A 22,052-nucleotide genomic window follows, 5' to 3' on the forward strand; every position below is an offset into this window, starting at 1 on the left:
TTTTTTAAAAAAGAAAAGCCTAGGGAAATCCATAATTACACAAAATCCCTTTGCAAACACGAACCCTGGGAGAAAGGAAAAATAATAGTGACATACATTTAACTGCCTGCTTTCCTGGGGATTATCTCTGACAACAGCTCAGAAAGAAGCTGTTCTCCTAAGAGCTAAAATATCTCAAAAACTTACCTGCTACTTCCCAGGGGGGAAACATACATCAGTATCACAGGGAAAGGGAGAGATAGTTAAGGAAAAAAGGTACATATGTCTATATAGCAGGGAGACAGGGGACTGGGTTGTGTCTGCTCTTATAGCATGTTTCTTCTCTTCCCCGCCCCTCTTACAGAAAAAGGACGGGGGAAGGAGGATTGAGGAACATGGAAAAATAATTCTTTATCTGCATATAAGTCACCCTCCCCTATCCTACGCTCCCTGGATCTTGTGGATAGACTAGATTTGTATAATCTAGAAGCTCTTTTGTGCCCAAAGTGAAGATGCTTTGGTGATTCCCAAGTGGACTTTTAGAATTAGCCACATCTAATTGACCTATACGTGAACTTTTAGAATTCGCCGCGTCTAATAGACCTATAGGGCCCCTGTGATGTGCAAACTCCTGCAGGGCCTGGGTTCAAACTAGCATAAAGCCATAGTTCTCAAGGAGTGAATTCACCCTCTGGGACTTAGGCATAACTTAGCTTAGGCAAAAATAAGTCTGACTTTCAGTTATACATACAACTGAAAAACAGTCCTCTGCTAAGCAGTTTTTAATATTACTGTTTTTAAAGTACTGCTCTAAACTACACTTTACTAATTCATATATTCCTTATGTGATTTTTATATAAATTATCTCTCCCCAGAAAAATGTGTCTACCTACTATCAAATTCAATGCCAATCATATATAGCCTCAGAAACCTTTTAATCTTTATTTTTCACATTAATTTACAAATAGTTTGCCACAAATTGCATTACAAGTTTAAAAAATTCCAGTAACCACTAAGAATCAAAACACATACTCAAGAGAGTTGTAAAAGCTATTTAGATCTAATTCTAGTTGTAACATATTACCTTAGTAACTGCCCTTTGCTGTGTTCATAGAGGAAATCTTTAATCAGCACGGTTTTGTGAGATGTATTTCTGATGATGATATCCAATGATACTGTACAGAGTTCATCTTGTGTCATTTTTAACGTCCCATAGTTTCTCCCTCTGACTAGTGACTTGGTTTCTGTGTTCTGATCATGTAGCACTCTGAAGCTATTAACTAGGATATCCACACAGACACAGTCACTGACGACCTGAGGGTCATTCTTAACTCTCCCTTCTTCAGCCATCCATCCCATTGTTCACCAAAACCTGCAGAATTAAACTCAGATCTCAAATCAATCTCCTTACCTCCCCATCCCTTCTGCCACTGTGCCACTGGGGCTCCCGTCACCTCTTGCCAACCCCTCTGCAGGAACCTCCTAATTCTTTCCTTGCCTCCAGAACGGACTGCACAGACCTGACAGGGGCACCCAGAAGCCCTCAGCAGCTCCCATGCAGACATGCAAGCCCCTTCCATGTCCACCCTTGCTTTGCTATCCGACCTCCTCTCTCTCTCCTACTTATAGGCTTAAAATATATCAAGAAGGAACTTTTTGTACTTTTCCCCACACACCAAGCAATTTCCTACCATGATGCTTCTGATGAGCTTTATCTTCCTTGTCTCCCCAAACCCTCATTCCCCAGGCTAATCCCCACACATTCTTTTAAGATTCACCTGGAATCTCTCCAGGTAGTCTTACCTATTGGTGACCTAAGGCTGGCTTAGGCTCTCACCATGAGTACACTTGAGTACTTCCTGCAAATCTACTAGCAATAATACCTAGTTCTCACCTCCTGGATTCTTTTTTTTTTTTTTTAATATGTTTTTATTTATTTCAGAGGGAAGGAGAGAGAGAAACATCAATTGGCTGCCTCCTGCACACACTCCCTTTTAGGGCTCAAACCTGAAACCCAAGCATGTGCCCTGACCAGGAATTGAACCGGCGACCTCCTGATGCATGGGGCGATGCTCAACCAACTGAGCCACGCTGACAGGGCCTCACCTGAATTCTTGAGCTTCCGGAGAACAGGGATGATGTCTTTCTAATCTCTGCATCTTATAATGCCTGACATATGGCAAGTACCCAATAAATATTGGTTTGATGAATGAATGACTAGAAGAATAAGAAGTAAAACAAGCCCTGACTGGTTTGGCTCAGTGGATAGAGCGTCGCCTGAGGACTCAAGGGTCCCAGGTTCGATTCCGGTCAGGGGCATGTGCCTTGGTTGTGGGCACATCCCCAGTGGGGAGTGTGCAGGAGGCAGCTGAATTGATGTTTCTCTCTCATCAATGTTTCTGGCTCTCTATCCCTCTCCCTTCCTCTCTGTAAAAAAATCAATAAAATATATTTTTAAAAAAGATTCACATGCCTTAAAAAAAAAAAAAAGTAAAACAAGTGCCAATTTAAGATGTGGCATCATTACTTAATATAATTAATAACACTTAAATTAGTCTTGACAAGGGTATTCTTGAACATCCACCAAACATTGTAGGTGGAGATAAGCACTTTCACTAGTGAACTCTGAACCATCTCTACTTTTTATGAGAAAAGAAATGAAGTCTTGCCCTCGCTGGTTTGGCTCAGTGGATAGAGCGTTGGCCTGTGTACTGAAGGGTCCCAGGTTCGATTCCAGCCAAGGGCACATGCTGTGATTGCAGGCTCGATCCCCAGTAAGGGGCATGCAGGAGGCAGCCGATCAATGATTCTCTTATCGGAAACCAAGATGGCGGCATAGGTTAGCGCCAGAATTTGCTGCCTCGAACAACCACTTCAAAAATACAACTAAAAGACGGAACGGACATCATCCAGAACCACAGGAAGGCTGGCTGAGTGGAAGTTCTACAACTAAGAGGAAAGAGCAGTGCGGAGGTCAAATACTAAGTTGCGGAGTGCATGCAGAGCGGGCTGGTGGCTGAGGGCGTAGTTGTCGTTTTCAATCGGGAGGGAGTCTCATACTCTGAGCTCCAGATCCAGGCGAATCTCTAGGGACCCAGACTCAAACGGGAGAAGCGGGACTGTCTGGCTTCGGTCGGAACTCGAAGGCAGCTTTCTCTCTGAGGTTTGCAGCGGTTGCTGGGACTCTGAGAGGCAGAGCCTCTGGGGACGGGACTGAGAGCAGCCATAACTGCTCCCTCAGCCCGCCCTGTAGATCCCCTGGGACCCGCCCCGCCCAAGCCCTGCAAAGAGGCATTTGCCGGATAGCCTCAGGCAAAGGCTAGATTAGCACCTCCCTAGAGGACAGAAGTTCTCTCACTTCGGACACAGCTGATTCTCACAGCCACTTGGCCTGGAGGTCAAATCCCCCCTAGTATTAACTACAACAATCAAGGCTTAACTACAACAAGACTGCGCACAAAGACCACTAGGGGGTGCACCAAGAAAATATAAAAAAATGCGGAGACAAAGAAACAGGACGCAAATGTCAGAAATGGAAGATATAGAGCTCAAAACCACACTTTTAAGGTCTTTCAATAATTTTCTAGAAACTGCCGATAAATGTAGTGAGATCCTCAAGAAATCTAATGAGACCCTCGATGTTGTGATAAAGGACCAACTAGAAATTAAGCATACACTGACTGAAATAAAGAATATTATACAGACTCCCGACAGCAGACCAGAGGAGTGCAAGAATCAAGTCAAAGATTTGAAATGCGAAGAAGCAAAAAACACCCAACCGGAAAAGCAAAATGAAAAAAGAATCCGAAAATACGAAGATAGTGTAAGGAGCCTCTGGGACAGCTTCAAGCATACCAACATCAGAATTATAGGGGTGCCAGAAGATGAGAGAGAGCAAGATATTGAAAACCTATTTGAAGAAATAATGACAGAAAACTTCCCCCACCTGGTGAAAGAAATAGACTTACAGGTCCAAGAAGCGCAGAGAACCCCAAACAAAAGGAATCCAAAGAGGACCACACCAAGACACATCATAATTAAAATGCCAAGAGCAAAAGACAAAGAGAGAATCTTAAAAGCAGCAAGAGAAAGAAACTCAGTTACCTACAAGGGAGTACCCATACGACTGTCAGCTGATTTCTCAACAGAAACTTTGCAGGCCAGAAGGGAGTGGCAAGAAATATTCAAAGTGATGAATGCCAAGAACCTACAACCAAGATTACTTTATCCAGCAAACCTATCATTCAGAACTGAAGGTCAGATAAAGAGCTTCACAGATAAGGAAAAGCTAAAGGAGTTCATCACCACCAAACCAGTATTATATGAGATGCTGGAAGGTATCCTTTAAGAAGAGGAAGAAGAAGAGAAAGGTAAAGATACAAATTATGAACAACAAATACACATGTATCAACAAGTGAATCTAAGAATCAAGTGAATAAATAATCTGATGAACAGAATGAACTGTTGATTATAATAGAATCGGGGACATAGAAAGGGAATGGACTGACTATTCTTGGGGGGGAATGGGGTGTGGGAGATGCGGGAAGAGTCTGGACAAAAATCGTGCACCTATGGATGAGGACAGTGGGTGGGAAGTGAGGGCGGAGGGTGGGGCGGGAACTGGGAAGAGGGGAGTTATGGGGGGAAAAAACAGGAACAAATGTAATAATCTGAACAATAAAGATTTAATTAAAAAAAAACACAATAAAGATTTAAAAAATTTAAAAAAAAAATGATTCTCTTATCATTAATGTTTCTATCTCTCTGAAATCAATAATGATATATTTAATATATATATAAATAAAATAAAAAAGAAATAAAGACCTTCAAATTGTAAAAACTTAAGGACATAGATTATGAATAGGAACATTTCCATTTTAAAGAAGTTTAATCAGGACTCCTGAAGCCCAGCACAAACTGGTAACTTCATTTACCCATTTTAAAGTTCTAAAAAGTGAAAAGGTTTAAGAGGCAAAACATAAAATCATTTTAATAAAAAAAAACTATCATTCTAACTTCAGTTATTGTTTAGCACATAAAAATATTTCAAAAAAACATAAAAGTATAATACAGAAGCTTCTCGTATGCTGAAACCCTATGAAGTGAATGATAAATTTACACCTATATTTAATAAAATTTATTCCATTATTCCTCAAGCTCCACTTGTCATCCATGCTAATCATTACTGACCTTTTGATCTCTATTAGTCTTGGGTTACAAAGACACTACTGACACATGTATTTTCATTCTGGCAAGCTGACCCGAATGCCCTGCAAGCCACTCTCTGGTGGTCATGGTACATAACTCCCCAGTTCTACAACTAATCTAAGGCAAACTTGGAAACTGCACTCCCCTGCTAGTTTTGGTCTAGTCTGAGTAACTTCTGGAAAAGGTCTCCTAACTTCTAAAAGAGAAAATGACAATCTTCCTCCTTCCTTGTGATGTGGAGTTCACCCCGGTAAGAATCTTGCATTCAGGAGGGGAAGCAACTTAAGGATAAAATTGCTATTGAGGACAGAGGGTGCAGGAACTGATTGCTGAAGAATAGGAGTCGCAAGCTGCAGAAGCAATCATGCCTGGTGCCCAGCCTACCTTCCAATTATGAGAGAATACAATTCCTTACTATTTATGGTTTAAATGGAGCACAGCCTAACTTATGCTCTTTATGTGCAACACGCTATTTCATTTCCTTCCCAGCACTCAGTTATCTTTTTACATTTACTCAGTCTAACCTTTTCTCCTCTCCCTGATGAGAATCATGAGTACAGAGATTGGTCTGTCTTGTTCATCTCTATGATCCCCGAAGCCTAAGATAATGCCTGGCACAAGAAGATGCTCAATAACTATTCTTTGGTGAATGAAAACATGAATCTAGGCAAATATAACTATACATACCACTATTTAAAGAACCTCACTTCCTAATCATTTAATAATCTGTCTTTTCCAATTCTAATTTACCTTACTGAACCATGTTCAATATGACAAAAGAAATAATCAAGCCCTGCCTGCTGTGGCTCCGTTGACTGAGTGTCATTTCATGCACTGAAAGGTCACTGATTTGATTTCCGGTCAGGGAACATACCCAGGTTGCGTGTGCAACTCCTGGTCAGGGTGCACACAGGAGGCAATCAATCAATGTCTCTCTCTCACATTGATGTTTCCCTATCTCCCCCTCTTCCTCCCTCTCTCTCTAAAATCAATAAAACTTTTTTTTAAAAAGCACACAAAAGGAGTACAAATTAAAATTTAGTATTTCCCCACTGCATTTCAGATACTTTAGCCTCGAATTTGTAGGAGAAACAGTTTTTTAAATTCCACATTTGTAACAAACAAATAATTAAAAAACACAAGAACCCAACTTGACACATTCTTTCTCAAGTGACAGTTAACTTGGCCTTGCTGTAAATAGGCCCATGCCTCACAAAGTAAAAACCTGTGACTAAATCACAGAATTACTTTTCAAATCCCTTCTCCATCCAAATACTCAGAACTAAGAGGAGTAACACAATTATTTCTTTAGGTGATATAATTTGAATGAAAAACTCACCTACAGTTTATGGGACATTAAAAACAAGGGCCAAGAAAGATCATATGCATATTCCCCATTTTCTAAGAGGTGAGTTATGGGAAAACAAGAGTAGGGTAACGCCCTGTGCCACTGTAAACACTTCTGATTATCCCCTGAGCAGGAGAATATAAATATATGTGGTGTATGACAGAGGAGATATATGCAAAGGTCTATTTGCTGGCCTTCACTACATGTTTTATAATAGTAAATTCTAACAAGGCTCAGACCAAGACAACTCATATTGTAGCAAATCTTAAATGAATATAGTATGCACACTAAACTACCAAATCTCCATATCTTCTCTGCCTAATCTCTGTCAAACTGTTGACTATCCAGTGGATTCAGAAGAAAACATACAAAAATTGCCAGATAGGTAAACAACATCTATTACTGAAGAACCATAAAAGTCTAGACTATTGAGCACATGAAAAGATGCTCAATATCATTAGTTATTAGGAAAGTGCAAATTAAAATTATAGATGTCATTTCACACTCATTATAATGACTACAATTTTAAAAAAACACACAGAGGTTAACAAGTGTTGGCAAGGAAGTTGGAGAAATGGGAACCCTTGTGTACTGCTAGTGGGAAAATAAAGGGGTGCAGCATCATGAAAAACAGCACAGCAGCTTTTTAGTTTTGTTTTAATATAGATTTTTTATTGTTGGCAGTATTACAGATGTATCCCTTTTTGCACCCCCTCCATCCAGCCCCTGCCCCACCCCCAGGCCTTCACTACACTACTGTCTGTGTGCATGTGCTACGCACATATGCATATGTAAGTTCTTTGGTTAATCTCTTTCTGCCCGCCTCCTTCCCTTTGAAATATATCAGTCTGCTGGATGCTTCAATGTCTCTGGATCTTTTTTTGTTCACCAGTTTATTATATTCATTAGATTCTTCATAAAAGTGAGATCATATATTTGTCTTTCTCTGACTGGCCTATCTCACTGAGCATAATGGTGTCCAGGTCCCTCCATGTGTCTCAAAGGGTAAGAGATCCTTCTTTTCACAGCCTCACAGCATTCGCTGGTATAAAAGTGCCACACTTCTTTTATCCACTCACCTACTGACGGGTACTTGGGCTGTTTCCAGATCTTAGCTATTGTAAATAATGAGCATAGCAGTTTTTTAAAAAGTTAAAATATAAATTTACCATACGACCCAGCAATTCTACTCCTAGATATCTATCCCTATGAGAAATTAAAATATCTGTCCACACGAAGAACTGCACATGAATGTTCACAGCAGCATTATTCATAACAGCCAAAACCTGGAAACAACTCAAATGCCCATCAACTGGTGAATGAACAATCAAAATATGGTATATTCATACCATGGAACCTATTCAGCAATAAAAAGGAACAAACTGATGATACATACTATGACATGAATAATATGTTCTAAAATATATTTATGGTGATGATAGTACCATTCAGTAAATTTACTAAAAATCACTGAACTCCACACTTTAAATGGGTCAATTTTCTGTAAACTATGCCTCAATAAAGTTGTAAAAAAAATCCACATCCAATGGAGGTACTCAGTTCACATTTTATATGTGCCAGAAATTAACATAGTATCCCTGTTCTGCATCCATCTTTGGCACACAGCAATCTAAAATTTGACCAAGTATTCTCAGGCAGAAATAGATTGAACTGCAAGAAGTACTCACCTGTAAGTAAACTAAGATACACTAGGAATAATTAATAGACTCAAATGTCTTCAGGCCCCCCAAGTTCTGTCATTAGGCAAAGCTCCATATTCATAAATTGCATGTCAACTAAAACATGAAGAGTTGAGAACCATGGACAAAAAGATTTTATATAAGGGAAACTGAAGCATAGTTAAATTATAAAGGAAACAGAAGAAAGATAAAGACATAAGAATGCCATCTCTAGCATCCATGTCTTTGGGTATCTAAGGCTGAGAAAGTGTTGCCTTTTAAGGGGAAAGGAAACTAATCTTAATCTTGTAGTTTTAACTTGATCACTATATTTCTATAACTATGGAAATGACAATATTTATCAAAATTGTCTAAGACTTTCTCAATCTTTAATTCTTACAGAACATCCCATTATCTAGAACATCCTAGATAATGAAGAGCTAATATGCTAATTAGACCGAACAGCCGAACGACTTTCCGGACATCCTTCCAGGCGACCTTCCGGATGAAGCCAGGGCTGCAAGGTCTGGCCAAGGCTGTGAGGGGCTGCAAGGGACCGCCGGAGCTGTGAGGGGCTGCGGTGGGCTGAGAGGGCCGGCCGAGGCTGCGGGAGCCAGCCGGGGCTGCAAGGGGCTGCGAGGGCCGGCTGAGGCAGCCAGGACTGAAAGGGCCGAGCCCCTTGCACGAATTTTGTGCATCGGGCCTCTAGTTAATAATAATAGCCATAATAATTACTGCCAACATTTTCTATGTGCCAAACAAAGTGCTATGATCTCATTTAATCTTTGCAAAAACCCTAAGAAGTCAGTAAAATTATCATCCCAATTCTCCAGATGGAAAGATTGATAAAGTGATAGAGTCAAGCACAGACTGATAAAGTGACTGGTGATCCCAAAGGTCTGGGAATTCTGACAAGGAAGTGGCAATAGCAGTGTCATGTGAAGGAAGGACACTTACAGAGGACAGCACTTTATTAGGGAATTCCTAAATTACACCAGCACGTTTCAAAGCGATCCTCCTCTTACAAGCCTGGAGATTCTGTTTACTGAAGTGGTTAAGAGTAACAAACAAGACGTAAACCAAGAGACTGAAGGGACCCCCAGGACATAAAAATTTGACTAGTCCCACATTATGAGAATTGCCTTTTCAAATCACTCAGTAAAGACATCTTTCCAAATCACTATCCCAGCCTGGCTCACAGCCCCTCAGCCATCCTTCCTACATTCTGGATTATTTGACTCAGTTCAGGAACAGCAAGACTTCAATAGGCTGAAAAGAGAGGTGACCTCCAGACTTCTCTCTATTCCCAAAACTCTAAGCTCACTCTCACACATGGCCTTTTACACTCATTTTCATCTGCATAAATCCTTTATTTCCATGAGTTTTCAGGTAACGTCAGATCCCCTCTCAATGTTGCCCATCTCAGTCCTCCCCATCTGCATCACTGCTCTGGGCACACAGACCTTCCTTATACTATTACGTATTTAACTGTGCACATCTCATCTCCCCAGTGACACAATAAGCTACTGGGGCAGGAAGCACTCTTACATCGTTCTGTATCCTTGTGAGTACCCAGTAAAATTGTTAACCACGGGAATTACATAACAATTTCTAAAGCATGAATAACTTTGCATTTGTGCTCTTTTGTACTGCTACACTTGTATTTATAAGTACTTTATTGCAACTACCAGTACTCTAAGATTGTATGCTCATTGTTGGAACTTCATTTCTTTGTTTAAATTTTTTTATGTTTAAATCTTTTTCAAAGAATGAGACTAAAGACTTTAAGTGTGGCAGGCACAAATTACTTTTTTCCAGAAGAACTAAAATCATTCTATATATTTTTACAGATGTCTAAGTATACACCATATTTTCTAAGTTTTTCCAAATCAAAGGACATTAAATAAACATCTCTTTGGATGAAACTAACATGAGAATCATTTGAAAATGTGTAAAATAGTGGAAGCTTTTTTTACCAAAATAATAAAATGCCAAAAAGCTGTTGTAAATGGCAAGAAGGTAAACTGAGTCGACATATGTAAATATAAATGTACAGGAAGAAAACAGAGGATAAAGTGTTATGAGTATGTAATGTACACATACACACAGCATGATTACAACAATGAAAGATGAGGAATCTAGAACAAAGCAAGAGTTCTCTTGCATTACAATGCTTCATTTCATAAAAGTAAATGTTAATTAAAAAATACAGGAAAAAAAGCCCAGATCTGTATACATTTTAAAAATACCCATAACTAAAATATTTCATACCTGTAAACATGGCGTGAAAATAAGGACTACAGGCGGCCAGCACCACTCTATGAGCAGAGATTTCCATGTCTTCAGCCACAATTGTGACATCACACAGCAAATTTTGACTGTTTACAAAGCAGAGAGAAAAACATTTTAATGATACCAATAACAAATGTCCTGAGCATCCTATGCAAAAATGTTACAGGAAAAGCCCATTTTTTTAAAGTTGATACTAACTAAACGCTACCATCCTTTAGAAAAGGATTCCTAAACAGGAAGTACGTAGAAAACGCTTGTGGCAAAGGCCCGACATGCCTTGGCCCTTACTCAGAATCTTGCCTTTGTTTAACAAAGAAGTATTTCCAACCTTGATTACTGATTCCACAAATTAAAGGAAATTACTGGCAGCAAACCACCAATGGACTGTACCAAGAGAGAATGTTTAAATGAAGAACAGCATCAGCAGAATGGCAAACAGCAGTCTGACATTAAGATAAAGACAAGATAAAACACATGTAGAAAACTAAACTGGGTCGAAGTACCAAAAATACACATATTCAAAATGACCCTGGGTCATCAAACAAAGGTAAAGTTAAATATAATTTCACCTGCTGCTTTAAAGGCATTTGGACATTTGAAACTTAACTTAATCAATGCAAAATATCTCATGCCTCAAGGCCCGAAAATATTTCCACATATAAAATTAAAAAGCATTCTGTTATCCTAAACCAGGGGTGGGCAACCTTTTTGTGAGTGCATGCCAAAACCAGCAAAATCTCTGACTCAAAATTCTTCTGCGTGCCAACCCTAATTTTTTGAGAACATGTTACGCCTACTTGATATCTTTTAAGGTGTACGTATGTGAAGAACGTTGAAGAAATAATAAAATTCATTCGAGTGACAAAAACACAGTATATGACGATGAAAAATACATTTTCTTATTATTTTTTTTTAAAGGTAAGACTTGAACATTTATATATTTTATTGATTTTTTACAGAGAGAAAGGGAGAAGGATAGAGTTAGAAACATCGATGAGAGAGAAACATCAGTCAGCTGCCTCCTGCATACCCCCTACTGGGGATGTGCCCGCAACCAAGGTACATGCCCTTGACTGGAATCGAACCCGGGACCCTTCAGTCCACAGGCTGATGCTCTATCCACTGAGCCAAACCAGTCAGGGCTACATTTATTTTTTAATGTATACATGTACACTGATAGTCCGACAGAAAACTTTATGACTCCATTTGATATTATCAGTGGGACTTTTGCTGCTGCATCACTGATGACAGAGATTTTACATCAGGTTTATATTTCGTGACCTTCAGAGATATGCATGAGCTACTACTTTCATCCGTCAGGCTACTCCAATTACGAGACTTAACAAAATTTATCACTGAGAACAAAGATTCACAAGCGTATGTGGATGAAACCAAAACACTGGTCGGATCTAGGAAGGCAGGGAGAGTTAAGGCAGAGGCATAGAAATTGCTCTTCCCCTCTCTCATCAATCCATGTCTATGGTCTTTAAGATAACTTGTTATGTAAAATTATTTATTTATCTAAGATGCACCTACACTGAATTTATCTGAAAAATAAAAAAGTCGATATCAAGAAAAAAATTGTAAATGGAAGATTATAAGAGAGGGTTTCGCATGCCAGCAAGTTACTGGCGTGCCATGTTTGGCACACGTGCCAGGGGTTGCCCACCCCTGTCCTAGACCATTATTTTACCTTAAGCCATTATTCAGTAAACCTACCTCCAATTCTAAACTATCCATTTTAATTCATTCACAAGTATGTGGGGTAAGCATTTTTTACACGCTATACAAGCTGCTAGGTAAGATTCCCTAGCGAAATAAAAGTGTCTTAACGGTTGCTGATGCTTATTCCAGAACAAGCAAGAAGGCACCAACTCTAAAAGTGACTCATAGTCATGTTACCAATGGCTGAAACAGGTGTGGGGAAACCAAGTCCTTTCATGGCACCTCAACTATCTGAGCACTGAATTTATATGTATAGCATGCATAAGTCACATGTGGCCCCACCTCAACTATTCTGTCTATTTCCTCCAAGGGTGGCCTGCCTACTTCTGTAAGATTCTAGAAGCTTATAAGCAACATTTTCACAAGAGTTTAACCAAGTCCTGCTAGTTTTCCACTTTTCCACACTTTACAAACTTGTTTCCGTGGAGTTCATGCAAAAAACTCTCGGAGACCTTATTAGCATCTATTTTCCCTCCAGTACAGGAGAAGCTGTCAGAAACATCATGGCCCCTAGCACCGGTGATGACTGCCGTCCTGGGCCTCACCGGGGATGAGCTTGCTCTGCCCTTTGGATTGAAGTATAGCTCATGGGTGGTGCTGATGTAATGGCTCACGATGCTGTATGAGACATCAGGCAGGTCCCACGTTAGAGGCATAAAAGGTGGCATAATGTCTCACGAAGCTGTCATTCCTCCACATCACTCATCTGTGATTCCTCCGTCAGTGTGGCGGACTGACAACGTCTACCATCTGCTCTGAGAATATACAGCCACTCTGCAATTCTATGAATTGCATGGGTTCAAAATAACCAGGGTGAGAAAATCAGCAGTGTTTTCAGGAGGAAGCCATGCAAGAGCTTTACCTGCACATATTATCTCATTCAGACCCCTTCACAATCTTATGAGGTAGATATGATTTTTACCCCACAAATGTACAACTGGGGAAGCCAAAGTTAAAGATGAATAAGCAGCCCTAGCCGGTTTGGGTCAGTGGCTAGAACATTGGCCTGCGAACCGAAGGGTCCTGGGTTCGATTCCAGTCAAGGGCACGTACCTTTGTTGCAGGCTCCTCCCAGCCTGGGCCCTGGTCAGGGCGTGTGCAGGAGGCAACCAATCAATGTGTTTCTCTCACATCAATGTTTTTGTCTTTCCCTCTCTCTTCTACACTCTCTTAAAAAATCAATGGAAAAATATCCTCGGGTGAGGATTGAAAAAAAATGATGAATAACCAATCTAAAGTCCTTCTAGTGACAATACCTGGATTCAAATCCACAGAGACAAGCTCCAGAGTTCTCTTAACCACTACACAAATCCATCTAAAGTTGTGTGGTTGTAAGACGTGTTAAAGTTTGAATAAAACAGGGAATGGAAAGTATAAAATAGCCCTAGCCAGTCTGGCTCAGTGGAGAGTGTCAACCTGAAAACTGAAGGGTCCCGGGTTCGATTCCAGTCAGGGGCAGGTGTCTTGGTTGCAGGCTCAATTCCCCGTCCTGGTTGGTGCACATGTGGGAGGCAGCCAATTGATGTGTCTCTCTCACATTGATGTTTCTCTCTTTGTCTCTCTCTCCCCCCTCCACTCTCTTTGAAGATCAATAGAAGGATATCCTCAGGTGAGGATTAACATAAAAGACAGTATGAATTATAAATGTATGGTATAAATAACACCAATTTATTATGTGACACAATATATACTAAAAACTATTTTTAAAGTTGTATTTATAGTTTATAAAAGCCCAATTTTAGGCGGTTTTTAGCACTACCTCTACAAGAATATTTAGAAAAATCAAAGTTTATTTGCTCATTCAACAAGACCTTGCAGGATCATCTCTGCTTGAGACTAGCAGAAAGGACTGACAATCAAAATTATAGAATAGAGTGGAAGGCACCATTGTAAAGATGCTTTGGAAACAGGAGAGCATCTAAATCAGACTGAGAGGCAGAAAAAGCTTCCTAGAGTTATTGACCTTAAGCTGAGTTCTGAAAACAAGTCAATGTTAGCTAGTGAAGAAGGAGCAAGAGAACACACAGAACAGAATGTTCTGTTGCATGGCGACCTGGAGCAGCGGAGCCCAATGGGGACGTGTGGAACAAGAAGTGCGAAGAGGCAGAGGGTGTGAACAAAGGAGAGAAGGGGGTGGGACGGCAGGCAGTCGGCAGAGCAGCACAGGTCTCTCAAGAGGGTCACCTGCATTTTCCTAGGGAGTATCTGGACACAACTCAAACATCAGTCACGAGCATCTTTATGCCTGTTTTCCTCATCAGTAATCCCTCTTAGCACTCTAGTTTCCAGATGGAACTTAAGTGGAATTACATTTGAACACCTCAAAATCACATAATTAATTACATTCAGCTTCAATTACAATTACTCATTGATCCAATCCTTGTAGCATAACACCTGCTGGGTGTCACATAATTAGCTTAGTCTTACTGGCTTATTCATTGATGTTAACTAATAAGGTAAAAGCATCCCCAAACTAGTAGTGTGAAGCCCACACCCGGGTAAGGTCACATGGAGCCTAAGGGCCACATTACAAATCAAAGACATAGTTCCAGTGTTCAATTTTTGTTTTGGCTCTAGATTTTAAAACAGCACTCAAAGATGAGAGAGATCTGACCAACCTTCTTAGCCAGGGGTCCTCAAACTTTTTAAACAGGGAGCCAGTTCACTGTCCCTCAGACCGTTGGAGGGCCGGACTATCGTTTAAAAAAAAAACTATGAACCAATTCCTATGCACACTGCACATATCTTATTTTGAAGTAAAAAAAACAAAACGGGAACAAATACAATATTTGTATTATTTGCATGTGGCCCGCGGGCCGTAGTTTGAGAACCCCTGTTCTTAGCTTTCAGCCAGTTTGTGTCTACTGAGTCTGGCCCTTACCTCTTTCCAAAGGTGCATGCTCACAAGCTGGATGACGCTGGGGTGAGGAGAAAGGGGCTACAAACAAAAAGTCTGACAATAAAAATAAGGGAACCTTGTTTCAGCAGCCCACACCAGTCTACATGGTGAGTTTCTGAGTTTATGTTCCTATTACTTGAAGTCTAATGAGTGAATGGACTGTAGAAGGGAAAGACTTTCAGAATAATGAGATACAGTTGCTATTTAGCATAATTTGCATTTACCCATTCATTTAGCAAATATCCAGTGTGGCTAACTGGGCACCAAGCACTATGTCAGTTTACCACAATAAGAAAGATAATGTCCATGACAGCAAGGAATTTACAGTCGAGCAGGGAAAACAGACAAGCTAACAGGTAATTACACAGTAAACCTATGACTACTAAGATGGCGCAAATGTGGGGTGTTTGGGAACACACAAGAGAGGCCAACTCTATGGGGGGCTTTGGAAAGAAGTTGCTTCTAAGCTCAAATCTGAAGAACAGGAGAAACACAAACCTTATGTAAAACTCAGATGGCACAGAAAAATAAAAGGCACTCCATCTCCTAAATGAAATGACATCATGAGAATGGGTCCTTCTCAGGGGGAAAAAAAGTGCTTTGAAAATTAATAAAACATGCCTGAACGTACCAAGACATTCTTTGATTTTCTGATATAAAAATGAATGAATTCTTAAGACTAGAAAACCTTATCACTGTTATATATACATATCTTCTTAAAGTAAAATGTGCCATCAGGCTCTGAGATATCAAAAATAATTAGTAGTCACATGAAACAAGAATTTACTTTCCACTGGAAGCGGGGGTGGTGAGCAGCTGACATAGCATCTGTCCACCTTGCTTCCTTGGGTGTCAAAGAAAATCTGGAGGCACTTCCTGCCACAGGGCAGGGAATTCAAGTAACAATGGAGGTGTCAGGCTGGTGAAATGAGCTCTTAGTCAGAGTCCACTGGGCAAACACTGACCACAGCCTTAGGAATGTGCCCCAGGGCATCTTGGAACAGCATCAGGTGTTAGGACAAAAAAAAGAGGGCAAGACATTAAAAAAAAAAGATGCAAGAGCTCATTTTGCTGAAAAGCATCCTCCCAGGAGAAATCCACTACCTCATCCTTTTCTCTGACATCTCCTGAAGCAATCTAGACACTGAAAGGCAAGTCTGATATTGTTGGTGGCTCCCATGCAGCCTTTTGGGCATGCTAGCTGATTTCGAAGGAGAACCGGGCTTACAAATACTTGTTGAATGCACTGTTTAGTAGTGATTGCAGGATTTCTAAACCAAATAATTTTAAGTTACTCATGCTCATATGGGGCTGGGAAAGAAAGCTGTATCTGGGCCTCCTGTCTACAAAACCTCCAAAAACTAGTCTATATTAATTCTTTAACTTAAAACTTACAAAACTCCTGTTCTCCCACAACCACACTTTACACCAACTATAATTGGAAGAAAAGTGACTTTTACTCCTCAAATTTCACTTCCATCAGGCAAAACTTCACAGGACTCTGCAGACAACTGTTATTCTACCAACTAGAGGGGCAGCCCAAGAGCAGAGTGGTGAGAACAAGGAAGCTCTTTCCCAGAAGTCAGGAAACCGCTCTCGGCCACCCTTTCCTGGCAGCAGGAAGTTGATGCAAGGACAGGAAATAAGAAGTGATTTTCTTACACTTCTGTACAAGGAGTAGGCCACTTCAGAGATTTTTTGTTTTTTGTTTTTTAAGACTCATTCCAATGCTTATAAGGGTAAGAGAGAAGAGAATGGCATTAAAAAAATTTTTTTAAAAAAGGTGTGTGTGTGTGGGGGGGGGGGGGGGACAGGCTAATGAATCCCAAAGAGAGTTCATTTTTTAAAACACTAGCAGTTAATGACTTCTTTATACAATCCTGGCTATAGACCTGGCAGCCAACATTCTCCAGCTATTCAAAGGTCATTCTTTGTTCTGAAAATCAGTTATCAACTACCCGCCTGGTGACACACTAGCTCCTGAAATGGTGCAACACGAAGAACATGAAGGTACTACTTCACAGCCATATAGTTCACGCCCAAAATGAAACAAATAGGTGAATGAAAGCTACAGTTAAATAATCCCAGCAGCGGGCAAGGACACTTGGCCTGCAGGTAAGCAGATAAGCATGGGCTCCGGGGAATGTCAGAGTCTCAGTGAACCGTACACTGCATCCCGTCCACTCCCCTCACTTTATAGTTAAGGCTCAAAGAGATGTACTCCCAACACCAGTGGAAGGCCACGGCTCCCACACCCCAAGGAAGTAGGGAAGAAACGTGAATAGGACTATTAAGTCAGTCTTGCCTGGCTGGCATGGCTCAGTGGTTAAGCATCAATCTATGAACCAGGAGGTCACAGTTTGATTTCCTGTCAAGGCACATGCCAGGTTTCCGGCTCTATCCCCAGTAGGGGCTGAGCAGGAGGCAGCCGATCGATGTCTCTCTCTCAATGTTTCTCTCTTATGGATGTATCCATCTCACTAACTCTCTCCCTTCCTCTCTCTAAAATTAATAAAAATATATATTTTTTGAAAAGTCAGTTTTTCTAGACCTTTCAAAGGAAAAGAAACGCCATTAAAGATCTCAGTCTCACAACAATCTATTATTTTTACTTTTCTTTCAATTCCACTTAGGAACCACTGCATTTTACATTCTAATCATTACTGTTGCAATGGGATTAAAATACTGAAAGAGCATGGCCAAACCTGCTGGGTAATCCCAGCTATATTTTTTCCCAAAGACTAAATGAAAACCTACTTACTTATTGAAAATGTTGTGAGGTAAGACTAGGAAGCAAATCAAACATCCAGTATTCAGTTTAACTTTCTCTTGTCCCTCTCTCTTCAATCCACTCTCCACCCAGAAGCCAGTGTGCTCTTTGCAAAATACAAATCTGACCATATCACATCCCTGCTTAAAATTCTTTAATGGCTTTCTCCCAGGAACTCCTGATAAAGAACAAAATGCATAAGGTCCTAAGAACGCTGGCCCTCATCTACCCACACAGCCTCCTCTCTTGCCATGACCTCCTGGCCATCTGTGCCCCAGCTGCTCCTGAGGTCCTCCAGTGAGGCCAGCTCCCTACCATCATAGACTTGAGCACTGCCATTCCCCAGGTAGAACACAGTTCTCTAATCTCTTTCACTCCATCTGGACTTTATTTCCTTAACTCTATTTCTTTTCAGATCTCAGCACAATTATTCCCATCTTCTCAGGGAAGCCTTCCTTCATAGCCCTGTTACCTGCCTCCATAGCCCTTCTTATAGCACTTACTGCCACTGGAATTATTTGTGTGATTCTTTTACTGATTAATGCCTGCTTCCTACAGTCAACCATAAGCCCCATGAGGACAGCAACCATGTCTGTTTTGGCTCACCATTGCATTCCCATCACCAGTAGATAAACAGTTATTAACTCTTTAATTAAAGAACAAATAAACAAACAAGACATAGCACAGAGACATTAAGGGAAAGTTTAAGTCACTCCCTTTTTAGCCTAAACTTTCAAATATATGTAGAAATATATGGGGGCAAAATGTCTTTCACAAAATGCTAAGAAAACAAAACCAATACTGTTCGTACATACATTAGTCTTTTAATTAAAAAAAGAAACGCTACTCATATTTCAGTCCACTTTTAAAGTCACTCTTTTCATTACTTAACACATTTGAGAATTACCTAAGCAATGTGTAATTACTACCTAAAATTACTACCACCACCACCAAAGAGAGAGTTACATTCTTCTCTTGTCTAAAACTTTTATTTCCATATTCTTTGTGATAACAAGTTAGAAACCCTAGATTACTGCAGTCCAATAAAAATATAACACAAATCACAATTTTCTAGTAATTACATTTAAAACAAAACAAAACAGTGAAACAAATTTCAATAAATTCTATTTAACCCAAAATATCCAATATATTATTTTAAAATGTAATCAACATTTTAAAACTTATTAATAATTATTTGCCATTCTTTTTTTTGTACTAAATCTTGGAAATCCATTATGTATTTCCTGCTTACAGAACATCTCAATTAATAATAGCCACAAGGTCAATATGGCTACCATTCACACTTCTGATCAATTATTTGCTCTCTTTCTTCCTTTAAAACACTTGCAGAAAAGGCTTTTAAAAAGCAACAATGAGGCAAGAGGAGTGCATTTACTATAAACAGCTGAAACTTAAAGGGAAGACACCCATGTTTACATGTATGTTAATGTAATGATACCTTCTTAATTCGTTCATGACTTTAAAAGCTTTCTTCACGTGCCAAGGATTCACTGTCACTGGGCAGTGTTTTTCAGTATTATCATCTTTTGAATCGACAGGCTTCTGATGACCCTGCTTTGTGCATCTGTACATAAAAGAAAAGAACAAAAAAACAGAAAAAGACCTTATTAAAGATAATTTAGTTTAGGCTTATCAGGCTGCAAGAGATACAGTGAATGCCCCCTCCCACACTTCTTTAGAAGTCTCACGGTATAGTATATGCCAGTGTAGGATTAAGAACTTCCTGAAGGTCACTATGAATTTAACAAAAAAGTGGGTAATTACCTCCCTGGTATCAAAGCTCTGTCAAAGATGAGCACCAAAAATTCAGTAAACGTGGTTCAGCAGACACCTCCAAATAAAACGCTAAGAAATGATCTCCTCTGTTGGATAACTTGGTAAATGACAGAGCCGAGAGTAAGAGGCATGTCTGACTCTCAAGCTCATTCTTTTCATTAAGGTTCCACATCCTCTCCTGCATTTAGCAATGAATATTTAATTTCTTATTTAAATTTATAATTTTTAAGAACACAAGGCCATATTGGTATTACCGTATAAATTATTCTTCAGAGACCTGGAAGCCAAAAAATAGCAAATAAAATCAGGGTACCCAGGGAGGAGGTGAAATTAAGTGCTAATGGACACAAGGGAACTTTGATAAAATGGCTGTACAACTTTAGAAATTTACTAAAAATCACTGAAGTATATACAATTATGTGGGTGAATTTTATGACATGTAAATAATATCTCAGTAAATTCATTAAGTAAAAAAATCAGGATACCAAATTAAGCCTTACAAAATCTTTCTTTATATATATGATATATATATATATACTGTGTGTGTACGTGTGTATATGTGTGTGTATGTATGTATGTGTGTGTGTGTGTGTGTGTGTATATATATATATATATATATATATATCACATAAGAACAGCAGGCAAAAATCATTAGTTATTGTTGTATTTCTCTTCATAACTCTTTCCTGACACATTTCTGAAAGGCTGGTTCATTTTTTAAAATGTTATCTTTCATTAATTCATTCAGCAAATATTTTTTGATGGCCCACTAGGTACCAAGCACTGTTCTAGGCTCTTGGAATACATCAGTAAACAAAATGAAGATACCTGTCCTCACAGAGCTTGGAGTCTACTGTATGGGGTTGGGAGAGGGGGGAGATACACATAACAAATCATGAAAGCATGAGGCACGTTAGACAATGATAAGAGCTAGGGAAATAAGAAAAGGGGCAAGGTAAAGAGAGTCAGGAGTACATAGTGAGACCAGGACTGGGGCAGGCAGGGACAGGGGAGTGCAGATCATGTAGGGCCTCGTAGGACATTGTAAGAACTTTGGCTTTTACCCTGGAGTGAAATGGGGAAGCATTGCAGAAGAGTGACACGATCCAACTTATATTTTCAAAGGATCATTTTGGCTGCTGGTTGGGAATAGTCTATATGGGTAGAAGATGAAAGGGGAGGAAGCTATTTAGGAGAGTGATGCAGTGGGAGATGAAAGTCACTCAGAGCAGGGTAGTAGTTGTGGAGACAGGAGCAGTGATGAGAAGTGGCTCAGTTCTGACATATTTTAAAGGTAGTGTCAATAAGATTTGTTCGTAAGATGCAAGATTTGCTCACATATGGCATGTCAATAAAGTCAGAATGACTGCAAGGTTTTTGGCCTGAGCAACTGGAAGGATTGAGTTTCTGTTTACTGGATGGGGAAGGCTGTAAGGAGAACCGGTTTACAGGTAAGAGGATGAAGAACTCAGCTTTAAACATGTTGGTTATAAGATATCAGACCTTGAAGTGAAGATGTCAAAAAGATTTCAGATGGATACTGGAGCCTAGAATTAGAGAGAAAAATCTAGCTGCAGACAGCAATGTGAACATCATTGATTGCCTAGATCAGCGATTTTCAACCTTATTCATCTCATGGCACACATAAACTAACTAGAGGCCTGGTGCACAAATTCATGCATGGGTAAGGCCTATGGGGGGCGGGGAGGGGGCCCAGCCGGCTAGGGGGAGGGGCCATGTGATGTTGGCAGGCCAGCCAGGGGGAGGGGCTGCGGGAGGCTGGCCAGCATGGGGGGAGGGGCCACGGGAGGTTGGCTGTGGGAGCACACAGACCACCAGGGGGCAGCTCCTGTTTTAAGTGTCTGCCCCCTGGTGGTGAGTGTGCATCATAGCAACTGGTTGACTAGTGGCTTAGGCTTTTATATAGATTACTAAAATTCTGTAGCACACCAAAACATATATTTTTTGCCAATCTGAACAAAAAATAGGTATAATTTTGATCATTCACATGGGATGGTTTTGTTGTGTTTGGTGTTGTCATTTTTTTTTATTTGATAATCTAGCAGAAAAAGAGGTCAGTTCCCCTACCTAGTCAGGTATTGCATGTTTTCAAAATTCTTACAGCACACCAGTTGAAAATCACTGACCGAGACGGTACAGGAAGCCATGAAACTCAAGCACTCAAACATCCAGGTAACCTCCAACATGAACTACATGTTATCCTTGCTCATTTCCACATGCCTCCAGAATCCACACTGAGACAGCTGATTATTCCAGAGCTTACCTACTAGAAGTGAGCATCAGTCCCGCTTCCCCACCGTGTGAGAGTTTTTAAAGGGGCCTTACAAATGACTT

The 22,052-nt window shown here is 40.1% G+C and overlaps 1 protein-coding gene across 9 annotated transcripts in view; it reads right to left on the reverse strand.

Moving 5' to 3' along the window:
* The window catches only part of KLHL2 (kelch like family member 2), an 80,583-nt gene that overhangs the window by 49,038 nt on the left and 9,493 nt on the right, over nt 1-22,052 (reverse strand). For 3 of the 9 annotated variants that reach the window (XM_036312376.1, XM_036312377.1, XM_036312378.1), the window contains 3 exons: nt 19,360-19,485; nt 15,629-15,676; nt 10,486-10,592 (listed from right to left, as the gene is read on the reverse strand). In XM_036312376.1, the coding sequence (XP_036168269.1) occupies nt 10,486-10,592; nt 15,629-15,676; nt 19,360-19,376 (172 nt within the window). In that variant the 5' untranslated portion in view covers nt 19,377-19,485. Of the gene's footprint in view, nt 1-10,485; nt 10,593-15,628; nt 15,677-19,359; nt 19,494-19,685; nt 20,005-21,200; nt 21,226-22,052 lie in introns of those variants that run through there. The other 6 variants (XM_036312382.1, XM_036312381.1, XM_036312383.1 and 3 more) reach the window with 6 other exon arrangements.

This window comes from Myotis myotis, unplaced genomic scaffold (genome assembly GCF_014108235.1).
Source record: "Myotis myotis isolate mMyoMyo1 unplaced genomic scaffold, mMyoMyo1.p scaffold_m19_p_6, whole genome shotgun sequence".
Lineage (NCBI taxonomy): Eukaryota > Metazoa > Chordata > Mammalia > Chiroptera > Vespertilionidae > Myotis > Myotis myotis.